The sequence below is a fragment of the Acartia tonsa genome, chromosome 9 (genome assembly GCF_053477335.1).
Source record: "Acartia tonsa isolate MP-2025a chromosome 9, ASM5347733v1, whole genome shotgun sequence".
NCBI classification, from domain to species: domain Eukaryota; kingdom Metazoa; phylum Arthropoda; class Copepoda; order Calanoida; family Acartiidae; genus Acartia; species Acartia tonsa.
Window position 1 is genome coordinate 45,083,257 of NC_137268.1, and position 23,947 is coordinate 45,107,203.

Here is a 23,947-nt window from a genome sequence, read left to right on the forward strand (position 1 = left end):
CTTAAATTTTTATTTTGCACTTTTATCTACGGATAATGTATTTTTATTAGGTACTTTTCAAATTGCATTTTTAAGGATTAGTAAGTTATAAAACACGGGAATAGTCCATTTCGTGGCAACGCCCATTAAGGGGCGATTCGTCTTATTTCTAAAATGACTTTTTACAGGTTATTTTAGGTTAGGTTAGGTTATATTGGGTTAGGTGATTGCCCCACAGCGTTAGGTAATTTGCACCGCAGGGTTAGAGCCCCCCCGCAGACCCTAGAAATAGGAGAAAAGCTACTGTAAAAAATACGTAGAATCGCCCCCTAAGGTGCGTTGCCACGAAAGGGACTATACCCTAAAACACTAGCGGCTACAGCCTTAGCATCAGGGGGCTCTGTATTCATAAGGAAAATAGGGGACATAAAAATAGCATAAAACCATATCAAGGATTAAATCTAAAATAAAAATAGCCTAATACCATCCATTGACCTAGGTTTCCCTATAAAGGAGAACCCAATCAGTTTAGTAGTTATTGTAATATCAAGCTACAGACAATATAGCTTTCTGCTTTATATGATAGTGTGGTATCCTCCACCCTGCTTCCCTTGTTGTAGATAAGCTTCGCTCCCAAATTGAGCCGGCCTTAGTAATTCCCCTATAAAAAGGGGGCGGAGCATTGTAAACCCCTTCCATTGAGCTAAAAGTATTTGTTTGTGACAACCCCATTGTGTACATAATAAAGTCTGTTCACATCCGCCTACCAAGCCGTAACATTCGAACTCAGTAACGGCTGACATCCGCGGCCGCTACTACAATAGGATGAAAAGTAGGGAAGGGGAATAATTCCTCAAATTGTGTAAGAACAAAAAAGGGGAAAATATAAAACGCAAGATAAAATGCAGAAAAGTTGCAAAACTAATTGCACTTCGAATAGAAATCGATCCTTTCTAGCATTTCAGAGTGACAGAAAGGCAGAAAGAAGGACCTACAGACACGTAGAGATTGGAGTGGATACAAAACCGCGAAAAACAAAACCGCGAACATATCAAAACCGCGAAAATTACAAAACCGCGACATTACAAAACCGTGAATGTAACAAAACCGCGAAAAAAAACCGCGAAAAACCGCGAAAAATAATATACTAAAATTCTATAATAAAAAAATCTACTAACAAAAATAAGAAAATATTCCAAATTTTAAAAGATAATCTTCCAATTTTAGTAACAGAACGTTGCAACATTTATTTTAGGATGCCCTGGCTTGCTCCAAGTTTCAAGAGGTCATTGCAGGTCGTGCCACCAAGTTGTCCCTCAAGAGCTACAAGATAGGAAACATGAGAGAGTTCCTGTTTGGAAACCGTGACACAGTTTAAAATTCACTTTTTGTTTTGTTTTTGGATACATAAATTGCTTATTGATTAATTGTTCTCTTTGTTTGAATAATAAATTCTAAAAAATTCCTACATAGTTATATTTTTGTAACCGTCGCGGTTTTGTTACATTCGCGGTTGTAATGTCGCGGTTTTGTAATTTTCGCGGTTTTGTAATATTCGCGGTTTTGTAATGTCGCGGTTTTGTAACTTTCGCGGTTTTGTTTTTTGCGGTTTTGTATCCACTCCTATAGATTAGCTACGCTAATAAAAAAGATGTACCTTAGTTGACACACGTCGCTGGAACATTTGTTTACGGTCAGCTGGCAGGATCCAACACTACAATAATTACATTTGTCAGCACTTTACCTCAAAGTGTCTTATCGAGCACTGAAACTCCCCCACCACATTTGGGGAGATGTTTCAGTGCTCGAAATTACTTTAAAGGGAAGCACCCAATTGTTAAAATTATTTTTAACAGGAAGAAACGAGAAAATGGACTGTAAATTGTAAATAATGAACCATCATCAATTTTACAAATTTTTCTAATACTTGTTAGTTCACATTTGTTTGGGGAATCAGATTGGATTTTCTCGTATTCATTCGAATCCGGTGGATAGGAACCGGTTCTCATCCATACGAAAAAACTATGTCTAGCATCGTATTATATCCAGCTTTCTACGAATATAGAAATGTACAATCATAAGATTAAAACTAGTTTTTTTTTAGCCGGTGACTTCGTCACCTCGGGGCTAAAAAAACTAGTTTTAATCTCATAATTGTACATTCTATATCCGCGGAAAGCCGTTTATAATATGATGCGAGAAATAACTATTACAAAATTTAAATTTACAAAATTTTTTCTCCAATAATTTATTCTACAACAACATTGTCAAATTTAGTTCAGTATGGATGCTGTGAGTATTGGTGCAAAAAATATGACGTAACAAAAAAAATTAGCCAATGAGAGGCCGTTATTGACCAATGGTAAAATTTATAGTGGCCTCTCATTAACTATTTTTTTTTGTTACGTCATATTTTTGGCACCAATACTCACAGCATCTTCAGTAAGACATTTTTTATAGGCACTATAAAAAGCTTCCATGTTGAGTAGAAGGCTGAAATAAATTTACATTCATTGTCTCATCCCCATTTCCCTGAATTTTGTAAATACGTAACAATTTCATTTACTAAGTATATTTGCGATAACTTTTATTTAAAAAAATTCTTCCAATTTTTAACATTTACAAAACAGCCTGCTTTATTGCTTAAGATCCATGTCAGATCTATATAGGAAATAAATGTCTATAAATGAGCTCAAGTTTTCCAAGAAATAAATGTTTAAAACTCATAGTGCTCCAATAATCCTCATTAAATTCTCATTGACCAAAGCGATAAGACCTTTATTCTATTTGTTTTTGGAATGAATAAAGTTTTTCACTTCATGTTGATATTTGAATTACATTGAAGTATTTAATCTTGATTATATAAACAAAAAATATACGTTCATAATATAGAAAATCTAAGAAAACTCTGTTTTAAAAGAATTCGATTGTGGCGACACTTCCGTAGTGTTCAAATATTAAAACTAAAATTTTAATCATTTTAACCCTTTGGTGATGGTAATGTAAATAAAAAATATAATTGAAGAAATCTTTTTAAAATCATTTAAAATATTAAATATTTACTTCTTTCTTTTAGATAGTAATGGCGAGGGAGGAAAATTTAAATAGATAAATAGATATGTACTTATAGAGAACTAGTCAATAGTGAGATAGTTATATCGAGCCAACTCTAGTCTATGTCTATAATAATTTTTGGAAATTTTGATTTCTGGAACAAAGTGGCATTATTTTGTAAACATGGCATTTTTATAACTATAAATAAATAGGTAAGGCATTTAAAAATCTATATTCAAAACAGCTGTAACAAAAAAAAACATTAGATTATTTTTAGACATTTAAGAATATCACAATTATAGCCTAGTAACGCATATCCTTATCCATAATCAAATTTTGTTGTCAAGAAGGTTGTACTTTTCTTTATTGCAGTAACAACAAAGCAAATATCGGATAATTTTATTAGATTAATGTAAGGCATACTATGTGAATTTCCTCGTAGTACACAATGGACCATGCACCTTACTTAAAAAAAAAGAATTAGTGAGGGAGGAGTGTTCAAGCATTGCTCTAAAGGGTAAGACAATGGATGATAATTTGATATATATTTCCAATGATGATACACAAAATTATTCCTTTTATTGACTAAAATTATTGATGGAAACTTAGGAACTCGACTAGTTTAAACCAGCTTAAACCAGTTTAAACCAGCCAATGTTTAATGGTGTTTCAATGAGATTAATACTTAAGTACCCACTGAAAGAATGAGATATCATATTTGCAAATTTTGGGTACGAGTCAAATATGCAGCTCAAAAATGTAAAAAATGTGTTGAGGGGGGGGGGGGGGGAGGTGGTCGTTGGATACTACCTTTGTAGGAATACTACCCACAAAAATACAGTTATGTAAACCAAAAATTATGCACACATTCCCAATTCTACATATTGTCATACAACATAGCTTAAACATATGTACGAACAAACAAACATACAACTAAAACACTTTTTTTTTTGAAATATTAACTTATAAATTGATCTTTTTAACAAATAATTTCTAATATTGCTATCGTTTTGCAGTTTATCGTCTATTGTCTTATCCCTAATTTTACTGTGAACAATTGTTAGCAGATATTACATTTTATCAAATATATGCTGTCACTACCTAATACCTATAGAGGTAAATTATTTTCTGCTTTTTGTAGTGTCAAACAATGAAACATTAATATTTTAATTGTGTAGTTAGATTATTATGTTTTTTTCGTATTTTACTTATTATATTATGTATGATTTTTTTCTGTAAAACGAATAAATCATTTCAACAACAATAAGTTCCTTATAGATATAACAAAAGAAGATATTAGACCTAATGACGTCCAGGCTTATATATATATATTTTTGTTGGGAGGGGGGGGGGAGGGGTGTCGGAGGTGTTAAAGAGGTTTTTTTATGGGGGGGGGGGCGGTGGGGTTGGAGGGAACTAAACAATTTTTTTTTGGTTTTTAGTTAGAGTAGGCGGAATACATGGACGAAAACATGCGCAATGCATTACCATGGAATTTCTGAGCTGGATCTTTAAATCATTTTAGTGGTGAGCCAGATCGGGTTGCACCGAATTTTAGCAAATCACAGCGCGGCATTTCATAAAATGCTGTGCTCTCATTGGTGGAAAGTTGGCTCACCCCGATCTGGCTCACCACTAAAATGATTTAAAAATCCAGCTCTGGTCATTTATAGATCGTGCAAACAATGTGTTAGTAATCTGAAGGACGTTTGGCCGTAAAATTTTTTTTACTTTTTTAGCCGTGTCATTGTATGTCTGTAATGGATTTCCATATATTTGGAAACTTTCAAAAACCCGTTTGTAAACCATAATTTTCAAAAGCAAAGCTTTTTCTATAATTAGGATCTGTACGTCTGCCGTTATATAATGTTAATTTCTTTTCGTTAATTCATATATGTTAGAACTATCCCATCGATTTCAAACTTTGGTTGATGATTCCTGAAACAGTTCAGAGCTTTGCTTTTATGGATGTTGTCATCCTTATTTTTAATTTTATTAAATATATAATAATCATAAAAATTATGATGTTTTATACATCCTGTTGTTAAGGATTATAATATTCTAATTAAAGATAATAATAATCTATTTTTGTTGTATTATGACATATTCGTCTTAAAGTTTATTTTACAACAATATTTCTAAACCACCATTTCTTTTCAATTGGAAAGAAACCAGTTATAAATGCGCAAAACTATGAATAGATTGATTTGTTGGCTAATTCTCTCAAAGCTCCTTGAAAAAAACCCTCTTATATTTTGAAATAAATTGAAAATGAGGGAGGTGGGGGGGGGGGTAGTATTTAGTGTGTTTTGTGCTTTGAGAGAAAGCACTTTTTGTTTTATAAATTGTCTAATGTCGACCATGATTGTTCATGCAACTTTAATGACTGATTTTTTCAAAAATATAGGGAGGTAGGTGGGTAGTTTTATTTCTTAATGTCTAACCCCTCCAGGGCTACCCTGTTCTAATGTATTTAACTTACCCTAACAAGACAAATTGAACAAACATAAAACAAGGATGACAAAATCCATAAAAGCGAAGCTCTGAAATGGAAGGACAAACGAACATTAACACTTGTAGATTGTCAGAACTTAATTAGCAGAATATTAATGCATCAGTACAAACAATATTGTAAGTAAATTTGTTGTAAAACTGCATAAATAGATGATACTGTTTAAGGACATACTAACATTTTTGGGACTTGTTTATAGAGATGCTTTACGTATAACATTTAACCTTGTTGCACAAGAAATCAGTTTTCAAAAAATCCGAAGAATCGGATAATTTTAATATACAAAAATTTGTTGTCAAAAAAGTTAAAAATCAACATGTTTCAAATGGACGTACGGACATTCTGGTAATGATTATAGAGTTGCTACGCTTACTAAATCGTACCTAACTACTACAGGAATCATCATGCAAAGTTTGAAATCGATAGGACAATTCTGACATGCCTAAATTAACGAATAAAAGCTATCTATCTCGGACGGACGTACGGACGGACCGACCCTAATTATAGAAAAGCTTCGCTTTAATAAAAAAAATAAAGGGTGGTCACTGGTGGGGTTTCTGTGTGTAACTAGGCACTTTGAAAAAAAAACCACCGGAGTTTGTTACCTGTCAAAAGTTGAAGGGAATCCAGAATTTTGAAAGTATGTTCCATTTACATCTGTGCTACCTCCACAAGTTGCTGTAACTAAAAATAATTTTGCACTGGTTAGACTGATTTACTTTAAGCAAAAAAATAATATTTATAATCTATAATACAAAGTAGAACGATGTCTGTCTGTCTGTCTGTCTGTCTGTCCGTCTGTCTGTCCGTCTGAAGCTTAAGATCTCAGTAACCGCTGAACCGATTGGGCTCTACTTTTCAGGGATTATACCTACTGGTCCTATGATGGTTTTAAGCTATTTTCTTGGGGGGGTGGGACACCCCCAACCCCCCCAAAAAATGAAAAATATCCCTTCCCAAATTTTTTTTTTCTTTTTAAAACTAAAATTAAAATAGTGGGGTCGACAACCCCCCCCCCAAAAAAAAATTTTAAAAATTGCCCCCCTCAAAAATTTTTTTTCTTTTTTCTTTTAAATCTAAAATACGAAAATTTGGTTTGAAGCTCTTCGGGCAAAACCCCTAGAGGCTAGGGGCGAAGCCGCTAGTTATAATATAAAATGGGTCTTAAAAGTTACAAAAATATTAAATCTTTTTTTTTAGTAGCAAAGCTACTCTATAATTTGAAATGTCCGTCTTAGTTTGTGGGAAATGTGATTTTTTTCGGCTCCTATAAAAGATAAAAGGCTGAATTTTTTTTTGACAACATTCCCATTATTAGGGAGCACAATTAACTATAAAACATAACATAAAAAGGACCGCTTTTTAGCAGGTTTTAGGCTATTTTTGTATTTTTCACATTTTTCTCCATATCTTTGATGTTTATGGTCCGATTTCCAATTTTTTTTCAGTTATAGTATCAAAACTAAATTTCCTGTCGTTTCAAGAAAACAACTATGACGGTCAGACTGCCTTTAAGCAAATTTTAGGCTATTTTTGTATTTTTCACATTTTTCTCCATACCTTTGGTGTTTATGGCCAGATTTCCGAAGTTTTTCAGTTATAGATATCAAAATTAAATTTCCTGTCGTTTCAAGAAAATATCAATGGCGGTCAGACTGCCTTTTTGCAGGTATTTGGTTATTTTTATATTTTTTACATTTTTCCTCATATTTTTGGTGTTTATGGTCTGTTTTTGAAATTTTTGTAGTTAAAAATATCAAAATTAAATTTTCCGTTGTTTTGAGCATCCGATATGTAATTACTAATTTACTTTAACCGTCAGTCTGTTAGTCATATTACTGAAATATAAATATCAAAAAATTAAAAACAAATTTTTAAAAAGGTTTCGTGATTTTTTCCTAATATACTTGCTTTTGACAACTAATTCTTATTTAATTGTTTGTGCTTTGCTACTTATGGATGTTGTCATCCTTGTTTTTACGATACTTTAGAAAATAAAACAAACCAAAGTACATAAATGGAAGAATTAAAATATCCATCAAAGTAAACCTTACAAATCATCTTTATATAAAAATAACAGGATATCTGTCTGTTTGTCTATGTATCTCGCTTACCACTGAACATATCTTTATGATTCATAGAAACTCATTGCTTTTCATTATACATTATTGTTTTTTTTGTCACGTACAATGAAATAATCCCTAAATATTCCATTATCAAAAGCAAGGCTTTTCTATAATTTGGGTAGGTCCGTCCGTCCGTCCGAGATAGATAGCTTTTATTCGTTAATTTAGGCATGTAAGAATTGTCCTATCGATTTCAAACTTTGCATGATGATTTCTGTAGTAGTTAGGTACAATTTAAAAAGCGTAGCAACTCTATAATCATTACCAGAATGTCTGTACGTCCATTTTAAACATGTTGATTTTTTACTTTTTTAAAAACAAATTTTTATGTGATCTAATCATCCGATTGATCTGATTTTTGGTATGCTGATTCCTGGGACAACAAAGTACAATATAATCAAGTCCTAAAAATGTAAGTATATCCATAAACATTATCCTGTATCAAGCAGTTTTTTAACAAATTTACTTACAATTTTGCTTCGACTCTTATACTTTTATATTCTGATTATTAAGTTCTGACACTATACAAGTGTTAATGTCCGTTTGTCCTACCGTTTTAGTGCTTCGCTTTTATGGATGTTGTCATCCTTGTTTTTGATTAATTTTAAGAGTAGCAAATTTTAAAATTCTCTGTCACTGCATCATGTTGTTTTTGGCTGAAAGAAAATTAAATTCTTTTAAAAACAAACTGATTATTTCCATACAAAATTTTTTCTTTGAAATATTGTTAACTTGGAATTATAAAAAAATGAATATTAAATTCTTTAAAATAATGAAATTGATAATTCTTGGACAGATTAATTTTAGAAATTTACTTCTTAAGTTTTAACAATAAGAAAAATTAACATAGAACATTTAATGTTATAAAAAGGATATTATTATTTCTATTCTTACAGAAATTGAAATTATTGACTAGCTTTTCAATAATTGTAGCAAATTGTTAGTTAGTTATTTCCTTATGCTGGTAGCCTAATTCATCCCATGTGTATAACTTGTAACAGACAAATCAATAAAAAAAAAAGCAGGAATAAAGAGAAACATGGGTTGTAGGCCATTTTAACCTTATTGGATGTATGAACCACACTAGAAATTTTTTTTTTACTCCTTACGTGAGCTAGAAATATGTATGTATTTAAAAAAAATAATAAAATAGTGGAGGGACCAAGCTTTTTAAGCTATGTCCTCAAATATTAATAACTAACTTTATATCTACCTGATTTTTTATCTACTACAGTTGTATGTTTTGTAACCAAATAAGATTTGAAAACCTTAAAGTTTACCAAAACGTTTGCATTTTGTCCTAATTTGCATTTTAATCTAACCCTAAATCATCTTATGTGAAAAAAATATATCATTTCAGATGGCAAATTCACATTCAGTCACTCAACTGTTGCATTAGCATATTTAGAAATTAGAATGCTAAATGTTCATTAAACAAGGATGACAACATCCATAAATCCTATAATATTGTAATTTGTTGTCTCAGGAATCAGTATACCAAAAATCAGATCAATCGGATAATTAGGTCACATATAAATTTGTTGTTAAAAATAAAAAAAAATCAACATTTTTAAAATGAACGTACGGACATTCTGGTAATGATTATAGAGTTGCTACGGTTACTTACTCGTACCTAACTTCTACAGGAATCACCATGCAAAGTTTGAAATCGATAGGACAATTTTAACATGCCTAAATTAACGACAAAAGCTATCCATTACGGACGGACGTACGGACGGACCGACCCTAATTATAAAAAAGCTTCGCTTTTAAAATGATAGAAAATCACGAAACTTTTATAAAAAAACCAGACAAAGTGAATTATAGAGTATCTTCTATGCTAATAATCGGGCCACATTTGATAATGATAAAATGAATATTAATTTAAAACAACTTTCATTGAAATCTAAAGATTAGATTACAAAGAACATACGTCTACTTTATTATCTTTGTCTTTATTGTCACGGACGTTGATTAGTAATTTTGTTGCTCTAATATTTGACCTTGCTAGGGATTAAAAAAGGAAACAAAAAACTTTCCATATAATTAGAGTCGGTCCATCCGTACGAGAGTCAGTAACGGATAGCTTTATTCATCCATCAATTTATAATACTTTTACCCTCTTGAACAACAATTTTTATGTGATCTGTAACTAACCTATTCATCTGATTTTTAGAATACTGATTCCCATTACAACAAGGTACAAAGTTATAAGGTTCTCTATGTTTTAGTCGTATGAATGCAAGTATTCCTTAAATAGTATTCTGTATTTAAGCAGTTTTGCAACAAATTTACTTACAATATTGTTTAGATTATGCCTTAATATTCTGCTTCTTCAGTTCTGACACTCTACAAGTTTTAATGAAATTGCCGTACCATTTAAGATCTTCACTTTTATGGATTTTGTCATCCTTGTTTAGTATAAGTATAACATACAATTAGATACAAATTGGATATACAGACAGACAGAAAGACAAAGATAAAATATCCCTTTCACTCCCTTAAGGAATTTTAAAAAGCCTTTCTGAAAAGTATAACCAATTAGGACAAGTATTTTCCAAAATCTTAAGCTTCTAATAAAAATAATATAGGATAAAATCTGGTTTTTTTTATATTAAGAAATTGTATACTACTAGTATTTTGAAAAAAACAGACAACATTTAAATCTAAAGTAACAGCGCTACTAATTATAATTTGGTGCCCTAATAAAATTTCTTTGTTGTTAGATGTCCTTGACAATCTGTAGTTGAATGTAGAGACCTTGTTTGTTTAAATGGTCATGCGTTCTGACTTCTAACTTTTTTTGAAGCGTAGCTACTCAACTTTAGATCAAGTTTTATAAAGTTATAGTAGTAAAAAAACCCACATATTTATTCGGACTTCAATGCGTGAACTATGATACTTTCTGGTGTTTTTTTTTCCATATGATTCTAACTTTTTCTAAAGAAAATTCCTAACTTTTTGTTGTATGAATTGTTCAAACAAGAATGACAATATGTAGCTTAATCGTCTTAGAATTCACCATTTCAAAACTCAAAACATGGTACAGACGTTTTTTTCAAGAGTATAGATAGAGCTTTCTAAATTGTTTTTAACTGTTTCATGAATCAACGATCACAGAATCTGTTACGGACGGAACATAAATGTAGAAAATCTTCGCTTGTTAAATATTCAATAAATAAAATATTACAAGAACGGCAAATATCTGCAAAATTAATTTTTCTATGGAAAACAACATTCATGTTATTAGGTTGTAATTAGGTTTAGATGCAATTTGACACCATGGTACGTGTTACTCAGCGTTACGCTTTCATTCATATAAAATATATAGACAGGGGTAGGGGGATGGACAATTTTTAATTAATTAGTTTTTCCTGTGTTGTTTTTAAAACAGGATTTACTCGAAGATATTAAACACTTCAGGTAGTGACAGTAATAGTAAGAGTTGACTTGGCCCTTGAATAGGAAAATTAAGAAAGAGAAAAGAAAAAAAAGAACAAAAGATAGAGAAAGAACAAGAAAGATAAAGATAGAGCGAAAGAAAAAGAAAGAAATGAAGTATAATCAAGGATGACTACATCCATAAAAGCGAAGCTCAGAAAAGGTAGGACAAACAGACATTAACACTTGTATAGTGTCAGAACTGAATAATCAGAATATAAATGTATAAGAGTTGAAGCAAAGTTGTAAGTAAATTTGTTGAAAAACTGTTTGATACAGAATAATGTTTATGGACATACTTACATTTTTAGGACTTGATTATAGAGTAATATTGTACTTTCGGATAATAATCGGATAATTATATCATATAAAAATTTGTTGTTAAAAATGAAAAAACAACAAGTAAAAATGGACGTACAGACATTCTGGTAACGATAAGAAAGTTGATACGCTTTCTAGATTGTACCTAACTACTACAGGGAACACCATGCAAAATTTGAAATCGATAGGTCAATTCTAACGTGCCTAAATTAACGAAAAAAGCTATCCGTCACAGACGTACGGACGGACCTACCCTAATTATAGAAAAGCTTCGCTTTCAATTACTATACTGTATCTAAGGACCACAGTTAACTTTAACTAATAATTATAATAGTAATTGTACCGCATAAACCCATTGTGAACCTAAATTAATTGTATTTTAGTTTCACCTATTTACTGGTGTAAGATCCAGTTAATAATAAATCCATCGGTTAGTCTAGAAAAATTGCTCTTTTTTAAAAAGTAAAATACATTTCAGGACGACATTTGTAATATTGATAATCACTGCAAATTAAAATTAGATTATCATTATTACTTTCAGCTTTGGTATCCATTTCCTTAGAAATTCAGCCTGCTATAATAACTTTAAATCTTAACCCGAATCTAAACTTTATTTAAAAACTGTGTAATCATCATATATAAGTAAACAATATGCAGTCAAATCAGACTATTTTTGTGACAAATTGCAGCCGCTAAACACGATGGCCTATTCTAGCAGAAAGACTTTACTTACATAGACAACAAACTCCAAATCCAGAGGCACAAGTTCCCGAAGCTGTTCCTCCTAAAATTAAGTTCAGGTTTTAATCTATTAATGGTGAGTTACATGCTTTTCTTAAAGTTAGAATCTTAATGGTAATGGAATTATTATCAGGGATATAAAGGGATGAGACAATGGCCGATAAACTGATATACATCCCCAATGATGATACACAAAATTACCTTCCTGTAAATTAAAATTAGTGGTTAAAAAGGTTTGAACACTCAATTTAATGAATCAACCAATAAAAATTCACTAAAGTCCCAAAAGCTGTTAAGCCAACAAACAAGAAAACTTTATTACAAAACTTTGGGGACTAGAGTAATAAACAGTCCAATGTCCCCTCCCTCCCAGGATAAGAGTACTTTCATGGTAAGTAAAGAATGTAGGAAATTAATAATTTTGCTACTTAAATCATAACCGGACGTTGTGTCGGACATACTCTATTTGTAGAGTAGCTACGATACAAATAAAATAGTTATCAAAGCTTACCAAGCCTGGTGCAATCATTACTGGAATAGCAGGTTCCATTTGTACCGGTCGTACTCGCACATGCGTCGTTAGCAAAGGATACAATTGTGAACAACGACAAAACTATAAATTAAACATCCGAAATAAATAAGGAAGAGTAGAATATATGTATGTTTCAGCGTATATTTATTTGTGTTTGTCTGTCTGTCTATCTACATGACCATCTGTATTCTGTATGGACGTTTCATTGGAAATCGGTCTCCTTGTTCACTTTTCTGTTTACCTATCTGTCTTTCTGTTTATCGATATACCCATCTGTTCATCAAGTTGTCTGTATGTTGGTCTATCTATCTGTTTATCTACTTTTAGTCTGTTTATGTTTCTTTTTGTTTAATCAATCTATCTCTCTGTCTATCTATATGTCTATCAATCTGTCTATCTATCTTTCTACCTATCTGTCTTTGTATTTATCTACCTACCCGTATATCTATGTGTCTATCTATCTATCGTTCTGTTTGTCTGCCTAACTGTCAGTATATACGTCTGTCTATCTGTGTGTCTGCTTTCTATCTTTTTTTAAAAATTGTTTACGTTTCTGCTTATTTATCTGTCTAACTATCTGTCAGTCTATCTATCTGTCTATCTATCTGTCTATTTATCTGTCTATCTATCTGTCTATCTATCTGTCTATCTATCTGTCTATCTATCTGTCTATCTATCTGTCTATCTATCTGTCTATCTATCTGTCTATCTATCTGTCTATCTATCTGTCTATCTATCTGTCTATCTATCTGTCTATCTATCTGTCTATCTATCTGTCTATCTATCTGTCTATTTATCTGTCTATCTATCTGTCTATCTATCTGTCTATCTATCTGTCTATCTATCTGTCTATCTATCTGTCTATCTATCTGTCTATCTATCTATCTATCCATAGACGTCCAATGGGGGGGGGGGGGTAATGGGGTGATTACCTCCCCAAACGAATCTATCAATCTATTTATCTTACATCGTTTGACGGCATCAGGCTTAGCAGGCACAGGAGTGATAGGATCGAATGGTTTCAAATGTGGTGGCGGGGTGGTTGTCTGTAGAGCAACAGGGTTATATACAGGCTGCTGTTGTAAACCACCAACTAATGTTTTAATTAAATAAAGCAGAATTTTGATAAACAAGAATGACAACATTCATGAAAGTGAAGCTCCTAAATAAAAAATACAAAAAAGGTTTGGCGTTAGTGAACTATGGAATAGAATGGAATAAAACTTACTTCTATACAGGGAAGTTCCTTATAGTGCCTGTAAAGGAGGGGATAGATTTAAAAACTTTTGACAGAATATTAGTATAATGGACAATTCGGGATACTTCGGCCAAAAGTTTTTAAATTCATACCTTTTTAAAGGCACTGTATATGGCGCTTCCTATACAGGATTTTACACTCAGGGAAATTTTGCGTCCGTATTTGCCGCCAATTAAAGTATAAAAAACAATTTTGCTTCATAAATTCCTTGATAAGGTGAAAATGAATTATGTTGAATTGAAGAAATATTAGGATAGTTATAATTGTTAAAATTTGTATTGATTCTGTTAGGATTAGAATAAACTGGTACTTTGATTTTCTTTCTTACAACTCCACGAGGTCTGCACATTTCAAATTGTATTTTTAATGACGTTCTACCTTTAAGAAGCAAAGCTGTTCTATAAGTCCACTATACATCTGTTTTTAGGGGAGATTTGAGGGGCCCCATTACAGCCGTCTGTAAAAGTAACAGGATCCGGATGTTTCTGTAACGTAGGATCTCAACAACCGCTTAATCGATATGGTTCTCCTTTACAGTTTAGCGTATCATAGGTCCTGTGAAGAATATTTTGTGTGTTGGGGGGGGGGGGGGGGCTGTGGTGATACCGCCCCCCCCCTTCCAAGAGAATATTTCTCTATGCCTACCTTAATCTAATCTAACCAATAATTTGCGCATTCAGGGTCAGTATAAACAAGGAGCTGAGAAAAATAGCATAAACCAATTCTATTCTTGGGCCTATGTGAAAAGAAGGACCTTTCATGTTCGTAGTTATTGAGATATTAAGATTCACATAAAAACCTTACTACTTTAAATATTACTAGTGGGAAATCCCTCTCGTATATAAATCGTTCGTTCGTAATTTGTACAAAAAATAAAGGAAAAAATTGTCCCCCACCCCCCGGAAAATAGCTTAAAACCACCACAGGTATGTATAATTCCTTTAAGAGTAGAGTCCAATCAGTTCTGTGGTTACCGGGACTTAAGCTTCAGACAGACAGACGGAGAGTCAGTCAGACAGACATCGTTCTTTTTTGTGTTATAAATAGGAAAACCATATTAATAATACAATTAAAATTCCTGATCATTTTCTGCTCAGCTGGTGTTATTTCATTTAACCTAAAAAAATGTAAATTGTTTAATTAATGGCCGAAAAATTGATGTACATCCCAATTTATTTCTTTTACAGATTACAATCAGTGGTTGAAACGTTTGGACACTCAACATAATGGTCCAACCAAACAAAATTCAATAAAAGTCCCCTAAGTTGTTAAGCCAACGAATAATAAAGCGTTTTTAAAAACTTTAGGGACTAGTGTAATAAACAGCCCAATTTCCCCTCCTTCCTTGTATCTGATTGGTAACTAAGGCTGGATAAAGCAATTTTTCTCCTAAAAAAAACAACTACATATAAAATGGCTGATCAAATAAATCAATGATTTGAAGGTCAATCCGTTTGGAGCGAAATGGCTTTACAAATATAATTTTTGTTTGTCTCAATGTAATTGGCATGTAATAGTCATTGGAATGAATATTTTCTTGTAGAAATTAAAAACAATGGGAAAAGGGTGTTTTCTTACAATAAACTTTTGGGGCCTTTGCCTGCGGTGCCTAATATAACCTAACATAGCCTGACCTAAGTACTTTACAATCAAACAAACCCCTCCCCCCCCCTATTTTCAATCCTTTTCAGGGGAAAGGGGGGTCAGTGCTCAACTAAGCATTTTAAGGAATACGCCCGAGTTTATCTTTTTTTTAGCTACTGTTTGAATGAAATTGTCCTTGTAATTTAGTTAGAATGATTTTTCATATTATAATTTATTTGATAAATGACCGTAGCGGTATTATTAATACATTATTAGTAGCAAAGCTACTCCTTAACTGGGGCATTTCTGCTGTCCTACTAGACATCGAACACAGACAAGACTTTTAGCGCCTCTAAAAATCTGAAAGTTACGCTTAATTAAAAGTATCCAAACTTTTTTAGACTACGAATGGTACAATACAATCCTTTGGGTACCTGTATAATTTACAGTCACATCTATCACTGGCTTACCTGGAGGCGGCTGCATGATTATTTTGATCTGAACCTTCATGGGAAATTATCTTTCTTCTCACTAGTTCATTTTTTTATGTTTGCTCCTTTTCAAGGATATTAGCTATGGTAATGGACGATAAATAATGTGCATACTGCCAAATATTTGTATGAAGACAAATAAATACCGTTGAAATTATTATTATAAAAGTTTTACACTTCTAATTTGCACCAACCAATCATATTTGGATAAAAGTATCCGACGTTTTATGCCAATGAATTAAAGAAATATCTTAAAACTTTGGATACCAAACTTCTTTATAGTGCAATGTCCCATCAGGGAATGTGATTCAGCAAATTAATTCCATCAAAAATTACTGAAAATTTCTAATGGCGTAATGTTAACGTAAAACTTGTTTTATCAGTAACTAGTGGGAAGTGGGTAAGAGGGGGGGTAAGAAGGAAGTGGAAAGTTAATAACTTTTTATTTGTTTTTCAGAATCCTGGTCCCTTTTACCTGGATATACCTAGAATAGAATGGAAATAGGAGATCAAAAGTAAAACCAAAACATCACTTAAATTATAATAATTATAATATAAAAATCTACGAAATGTTTATTTTATGAGCAAAACATAACCTATTCGTTTTTGTATTCTCTCATTTTGACCATTAACAATATTTGATATCAAAATTACTATAACAATGGATTTTGTTATCAATTTATTCATTTTCATTTTTATCTGCTCATCTGAAATTTTAAAAATATCATTATAGGATAAAGGGGTATAGTCCTTTCCACGACATCCCTCCTTAAGGGGCGATTTGTCGTATTTTGAAAATGGCTTTTTATAGGTTATTTTAGGTTAGGTTAGGTTATATTGGGTTAGGTGATTGCCCCACAGGGTTAGGTAATTGGCCCCGCATGGTTAGAGCCCCCCGCAGGGGCTAGAAATAGGAGAAAACTTACTGTAAAAAATACGAAGAATCGCCCCTTATGGAGGGATGTCGTGGAAAGAACTATACCAGAATAAAGTTATAAATGGATGAAATGTAATTTGATAATCGGAAATTTAGTTTGCTCGGCTGCTGATTTTTTCCAATAAAGGTACTAAGAAAGAGAGGGAATGTCTGATTGAGCCAATAAATGAATCGCGTCGGAGCATACATGAAATCTCATTGGTTGAATTAAACTGAAGTTTTCTAGATTTTTTATTAGAGTTAATTAGAGCTGTTCTTTCAACTTTTACTCGAATCAAGTCTATCACATGAAGTACTGCCTTCATATTGTTGTTTCACATCTTTGTTTTATCTGTGCATTAATAATAAATATGCTTCATCTATTGCAATCATTGTAAAATAATAAAAATCCCATTATGAATTTAAGTTAATAAAATCATATTTTTTCTTGAGTTTCTATTAAAACAAAAAAATAATATCTCGGACTTCAAATGTACATGATTTATAATCTTTAATTCGTAATTCGTATCTATTATAAACATTTAAAATACATAAATTCATAGTTTGTTTCATGTTTACCTCGAAATAAATTATATAAAAATAAAATAACAACAAATAGCAATACAACAGTACGTTCATTACGTTTTCAACAGGACCTAGCGTTGTACTGTGTATACACTGTACACATATGGGAAAGGGAAAGGGCATATTTTTTTCATATTGTTCATATAAAGAGTCAGCTCTAAATAGTCGCATTTCTTAAGATAAAGCTTTTCCTTGTAAATTATATCGTGTTAAAATTTATTTTCAAGTATAGTGTAAAGCATATTACAAATTCTTTAATAAGTTAGCTATGAATTGTTGAATTCCTTAATATAAAGTTAGCTTTCTAGAAATTATATACTCGAAAAATTTTAAAGTTTTTTGTCAGCTGGAGGAGTTCCTTTGTAAGATTTACGAAAAAGGGGTTCACACTATAGTTCTTCTCTCCTATTTCTATTTTTTTCCCTTCATATTATTGTTGTATGTTGAATATTAAATGCGTTGTTACCCAATATTTGTTAAACATCGTTTTTCAGACTGTCTTATTTATGAATGTTAAAATCCTTATCGAAGCTACTCTATAATTCACTCTGTCTATCCATCAGTTTTTAATGCTATTGAAGAAATACTTTTTTTCATTATATAACACTTATTCAAAGCAACTTTTTAGCCACTTTTTCCTCTAATTTTTATATCTTTGGTATTTTTGGACACATTCTAAAATTATTGTAGATAATGTTATCAATTTTGAATTTCCTATTGGTCTGGATGATTTTTTCATAGATGAAATATCTTTTTTTTAATGTCATTCTTTTTTTCCTTTCCTTTCGCTACTCATGGATGTTGTCATCTTTCAAATAGATGTTATTTACCACCTTACATATTAACTTGAAATCAAAGAAAAGGGACATACATTCAACATTTTAATGTCAATCTTAGAATAGCGTTATCGATAATATGTTACCCATGGAAACAATCCATTTATTGTTATACAGTCGATTCTAAACACTAAAATTCTTTTTTATAGACAAATCATCAAACAAACAATATATGATTGAAAAAACTCAATTTACATGATATCGATATTATTTGATTGAAATGACACTATTAATCATTATTCGACATAATTATGTTGATCTAAAAACTACAATAGTTATTTATTGCATCGCATTAGAGACAGCTTTCCGCGGATATCAAAATGAAAAATTAAAATTAAAGATTAAAACCAAAGGCCAGGGCTAATACAACTTGAAAATTGGAAAATTGTCTGTAGGATTTTTTAGTATGGCTAAGAACTAGTTTTATTTCAGACTATATTAATTGGTTTCGAAGCCTTACTAGAAAAAACAATTTACAAGTAAATCTTTCTCAATTTCTGTGTGGAACAGTTTAGAGTGACTTAGACAAAATTATTGTTCCGTAAAATCTTTTATTTCTGTTTTTACTTCCTTCCAGCTAATTTTTCTAAGTACTTCCGGGTTTTAGATCTGCGAAAAGTAGACGTGGGAATCTTCACAAAAAATATCAGACATATATCCTTACTTTAAAATAATCACATCTCTTCAATAGTTGAATGATCAAACGGGGGTTTATAGTGTATTATAGAGTAGATGCTAATTGAATAGAGAATCGTCAATAATTCAATATACATATGTCATTAGCAGCCGATAATATAACTTTTCTTCTTCGATATTGCTGACGGGCGGACAATTTAGTTTTTTTTTATATAGAGTAGCTATGCACAAAACTATTACAATTATAACATGCTTTTGAACAATCAGATGCATATCCAAGATCTTAAGGGAAAGGACGGTGATATTAATTCCCAATTATAATAAACAAAATTACCTCTTCTGTAGATTTACATTATAGTTTGGAAACAAACAATCAATCAATCTATAATACAAAGTAGAACGATGTCTGTCTGTTTGTTTGTGTGTTTGTTTGTAGCGAAGGATCTCGCTAACCGCTGAACCGATCGGGTTCTCCTTTACAGGGTAGCTTCTCATAGGTCCCGGGAAGGTTTATGACTATTTTCTTGGTTGGTGGGACACCCCCAACCCCCCAAAAATAAAAAATAACCCCCCCCCCAACCCCCCCCCCCCAATTTAAAAAAAAAATTTTCCTTTAAAGCTTAAATACGAAAAATTTGTTTCATTAAACCTCTTGAGGCAAAACCCCTAGAGGCTAGGGGCGAAGCCGCTAGTGTCTAACAAAATTCTACAAAGTAACAAGGTAAACAAATTACATTATCTTAAAATAGAAGTTTATATTATCAAAATAATTAGAAGCTAAATATTTTTTCAGGTGCTATATCTTTACCATAGTCCAAACACATACTCAATCATCATACTACTAAGGAAGTGTTTTTTATTTCTTAATTGATTTTTGATTGGTCTATTGAGCAGGCTAACCAACAGAACTAATTATAATGTTTCTTTCCTGTATCATTAAAGGATAAAATAAAGGCATGTAATTGTTACTCATCTACTTGAAAACGTATAACCCTAAAAGATCGGTCCCTTAAAGGAAGAGATTGGGGCAACGTATATTCTTGCTATAATGCACCCAAAGTGATTTTATATTCCGTAACAACTTTATTTAGCAACATTTTTTTAGGCCGTTTTTACTTATAAAATCAAAATTGAAAGGACAATTATAATTATTTTTTTTAAAATTCCTTCATTTAGCGACATTTGTTTTTAGGTTCTTTTTTACTTATAAAATGGAAACTAGCAGAACATTTATTTCAGCGAATGGATTTGAATCTTTCCAAATTGTTATTGTATTACAGTTACTCTTCCTTTTTAATAAAATTAGCTCCCTGCAGTCATGAAGCAATTAAAGCCTTTAAAATAAAAGTAGAATATTGTGTTAAAAGTACATTTTGCATATACCTGCACAGCTGCCGAGCCTAGGCTTATAATATTGATTTATGTCACATATAAAAGTAATACAAAAATATGACAAAAAGTGTATAAAATCAGTAACCAAATCATAACATTTTGTAATAATTCATATGTATGTGATATATCCTATTAACATTGATATAGAATAATTTTAAAATAAATCTATAGTATATATGGATTCCACTGTTAAGGACGTTTTTCGTCTGCTTGCAAATTGCTTTCTGATCATTTGTAGCGACTTGGCTGTGTTAATATTCCCGACGCTATTTGTTGATTTTCAAAAAGTGTATGAAATCAGTAACCAAATCAAAACATTTTGTAATACTTCATATGTAAATAATATATCCTATTAACATTGATATAGTAATAATTTTAAAATAAATCTATATTATAGATGGATTCCCCTGTTAAGGACGTTTTTCGTCTGCTTGCAAATTGCTTTCTGATCATTTGTAGCGACTTGGCTGTGTTAATATTCCCGACGCTATTGGTTGATTTTCAAAAAGTGCCATATGAGACTGCAGTCATGATGCTTTCCCTCAAAATCCACAGCGAGCAAATAAACCTCTCCTTAAAAGTAAACTATTTATAATAAGGGGAGGGGTTAGTTTTCAACTATAGTTGCTATCTAGGCTAAAAGTCAAAGTTTTATTTAGTGACAATTTCCCCCCTCCCCCCATATTATTATTAAGTCTTTAACTTTTATTGTACCACGAAAAAAATCTTTTTTTTCTGTAGATATTGTGTTAATACATCAATTCATTTGATATAATAGGTATAAGTAAAGAAAGCACAAAATTGTACAAATAAAAACGGCAAATCAAATTGTATTTTAGTTGGGAATTTTGACAGGGTACGTATGAATGTGTGTATTAAAAAATAAATCTATGTTTAACCTTGATTTTAGATTATGACATAATAATTATCAACTAGAACGATGTCTATCCGTCCGTCTGTAGGTCTAAATGAAGCTTAAGGTCTAGCGAACCATTGGACCTATTTTTGATTTTTAGGGAATATATTTTTTGGTCAATCCAAGGTTTTGGTCTATTTTATGAAAGAGAAAATAGTCCCTTTAAAGTGGCTAGAGGCTACGACAATCGTAACCTTCTTTCTTAAGGGTAGGAGACTGACTACTTATCATGGAAGCTTATATTAATCCAGTGCTACTTCTAAGCTATTTTGAGGTTAGCAAACTTTACCCCTTCCCTAAAAGAATAAAAGTAACCCAACCCCCAAAAGTTTCATTTTTAATAACACAAAAATAAATTTGGAGGTTAATCCCTCCCCGACCTTTCAGTGGAAAACATGTAGAAGCTAGTGGCGAATCCACAAGTAACAATGAAAAAATAGCTGTAATTAAAGTTTATTTGACGTAAATTTTTTTTCAAAAACTTTATTTGTAAGTCTTTCATTTTTAATCACAAAATTTTTACAACTTAATGGCTGGTGGAAAAGTTTTAAGCACAAGGAAAATGAATATTTATTTAATAGAAATGTTTATATATTTTCTTATATTTGATAATACAAGCATTCCGTCCTACCCCCTCGCCCTTTCCTAAAAATACAGCCAAAAACCTGTTTAATGGCCAAAACTATAACATGATTTTCTTAAAATTATAGATTAACAGATCAGGTTGTTTCCCCCTCTAGCTCAATCCTAAAAATACAGCCTAAAACCTGCTCAATGACCAAAACTATTACATGATTCTTTCAAAAATATAGATTAACACACCCTGTTCTTTTCAAGACAGAAAATTGTACTTTTTTATTTAAAATAGCGGTTTCGCCCCTAGAAGCCTCTAGGGTTACTTAAATTGAGAGGGGGAAGATTTAATTAAAGTTTTGAAAAAAAGAAGGATTTTTCTTAATGAAAGGGAGGGGAATTTTTTCTAGGGGCGATTTCTCTTAAAAATTATAAACCTTCCCTAGATATATAAAAAGCTTCACTGTAAATGAGAACCATATCGGTTTAGCTGTTAGTGAGATCCTTCGCTACAGACAGAAAACAACCTTACTATTCTTTTTAATAGGATGAAGGATTCACTGTTTTTGATAACATCACTGATGACAATTTTTGGTTGACTAACCCTACTTTACATATAGCACAGAAAACCCTAATTCAAAAACATCGCGTCAATTCTATTTCACACATTTTTTCACACTTGATATTTATATGTAAAGCTAGCTTTGATTTGAACTGTTATTAACCTGCCCCCCCCCCTGGATTTTTTTCAACCTTAAATGTTTTTTATCATAGGGAGGAAAGGGGCTTTGGGTTGAAAATTCGTAATAATTTTGGTTATTGTTTGGATACAATTATATAAAAGTAACATAATGTCTATCTATGTGTCTGTCTATATCAAAGGGTAACTTCCCCCTCCCCTCCACATCAAGTGCCCCTAGAGGCCTTTAGGTGCGTAGCTGCTAGTCTTAATTAAATAACAAACAAAATAGATCAAAGACAGCTGTTTAAAATAAATAAATCTGTGAAAAAATAAAAGTTAAAAAGACGCACCAAATATATAGATCACTGACCGTGACATTAGCCCCCCATCACCTCTCGGAGGGGTTCATCACTGCCCCCCCCCCCAGCCTCAATTATAAACACAGTGAAAAATGAAAATGCTAAATGTGTTATAAAACTCTTAGTATCCCTTACTTTCATTATTTCTACATTCTATTTAATTTACTACCCACGCCAATCTTAATAAATGATAGATCAAAGCAGAATTTGACCTATTATATGCTTCATTTACTTTAATTAATCCCTGTAAAAATACGGAATTGGTTGCTCAATTTTTACCCAAATCAAATACATTTTAACAAATAAGTTTTAAGGTTTCTACCTGTTGTCGGTTCAAGGGTTATCAAACCTGTCATCAATTGTAAAAGCAAAATTGAAAGCAAACGCATGATTTAAAATATCAATTTATGAAGGCCCAAAAACCTTTAACTGTTCGAAATTTTTTTCCAGTATGGCTTCGAAACCAGGTAATATCTGGTGGATTAGAACCGGTACTGAGCCATACTGAAATCATGTATCGTATTGTTACAGACAACTTTCCACGAATAATATATCAACTTCATAAAATCAAAACCAAATGTGTTGGCCTGGGCCAACGGCTTGAGTTGATTTTGCTTTTTTAGAATCAGCAATTATAATAAGATTCGATAAAGAACTATTCTACTCGTTCTCTGTGAAACTTTACTCTTTATCTTATCCGAATTTCAAAAGTTCTATTTTCAGTTAATTTTTGTCGACTGTGTGATGTGCACCATGTCAAAAAATCTTCCAAAACCACGGAGATGTGACTGCAATGTTTTCTACGTTTTTGCAAAACTTGAAAAATGAATTCAGATCATATTTCCCGACCATTAGGCATTTTCTCCGAAAAGCTTAACCAAACCATATCGGTTCAGAGGTAATAGAGGTATTATGCTTTAGACAGACAGATGGGTAGAAATCGTTCTACTTAGTATTATTGCTAAAACGTTTTTTTTCCAGAAATTTTGTATAAATACCAGGCAAGTTTAATT

At 31.8% G+C, this 23,947-nt stretch overlaps 1 protein-coding gene and 1 long non-coding RNA gene across 2 annotated transcripts in view; both read right to left on the bottom strand.

Annotated features, from left to right (window-relative positions):
* LOC145327571 (uncharacterized) overlaps nt 1–13,851 on the bottom strand; it is a 72,572-nt gene extending 58,721 nt beyond the window's left edge. The window contains exons 1-5 of the mRNA XM_080171111.1: nt 13,674–13,851; nt 12,686–12,787; nt 12,167–12,217; nt 6,151–6,229; nt 1,637–1,693 (exon numbers count right to left, since the gene is read on the bottom strand). Coding sequence (XP_080027237.1) covers nt 1,637–1,693; nt 6,151–6,229; nt 12,167–12,217; nt 12,686–12,787; nt 13,674–13,851 — 467 coding nt within the window. The remainder of the gene's footprint in view (nt 1–1,636; nt 1,694–6,150; nt 6,230–12,166; nt 12,218–12,685; nt 12,788–13,673) is intronic.
* Nucleotides 13,852–15,042: 1,191 nt separating this feature from the next.
* LOC145327957 (uncharacterized) lies at nt 15,043–16,753 on the bottom strand. The gene is made up of 3 exons (XR_013882287.1): nt 16,636–16,753; nt 16,019–16,079; nt 15,043–15,081 (listed from the first exon to the last, which is right to left on the bottom strand). It is a non-coding gene; the product is annotated as an uncharacterized LOC145327957 (long non-coding RNA).
* Between the last annotated feature and the right edge of the window lie 7,194 nt (nt 16,754–23,947).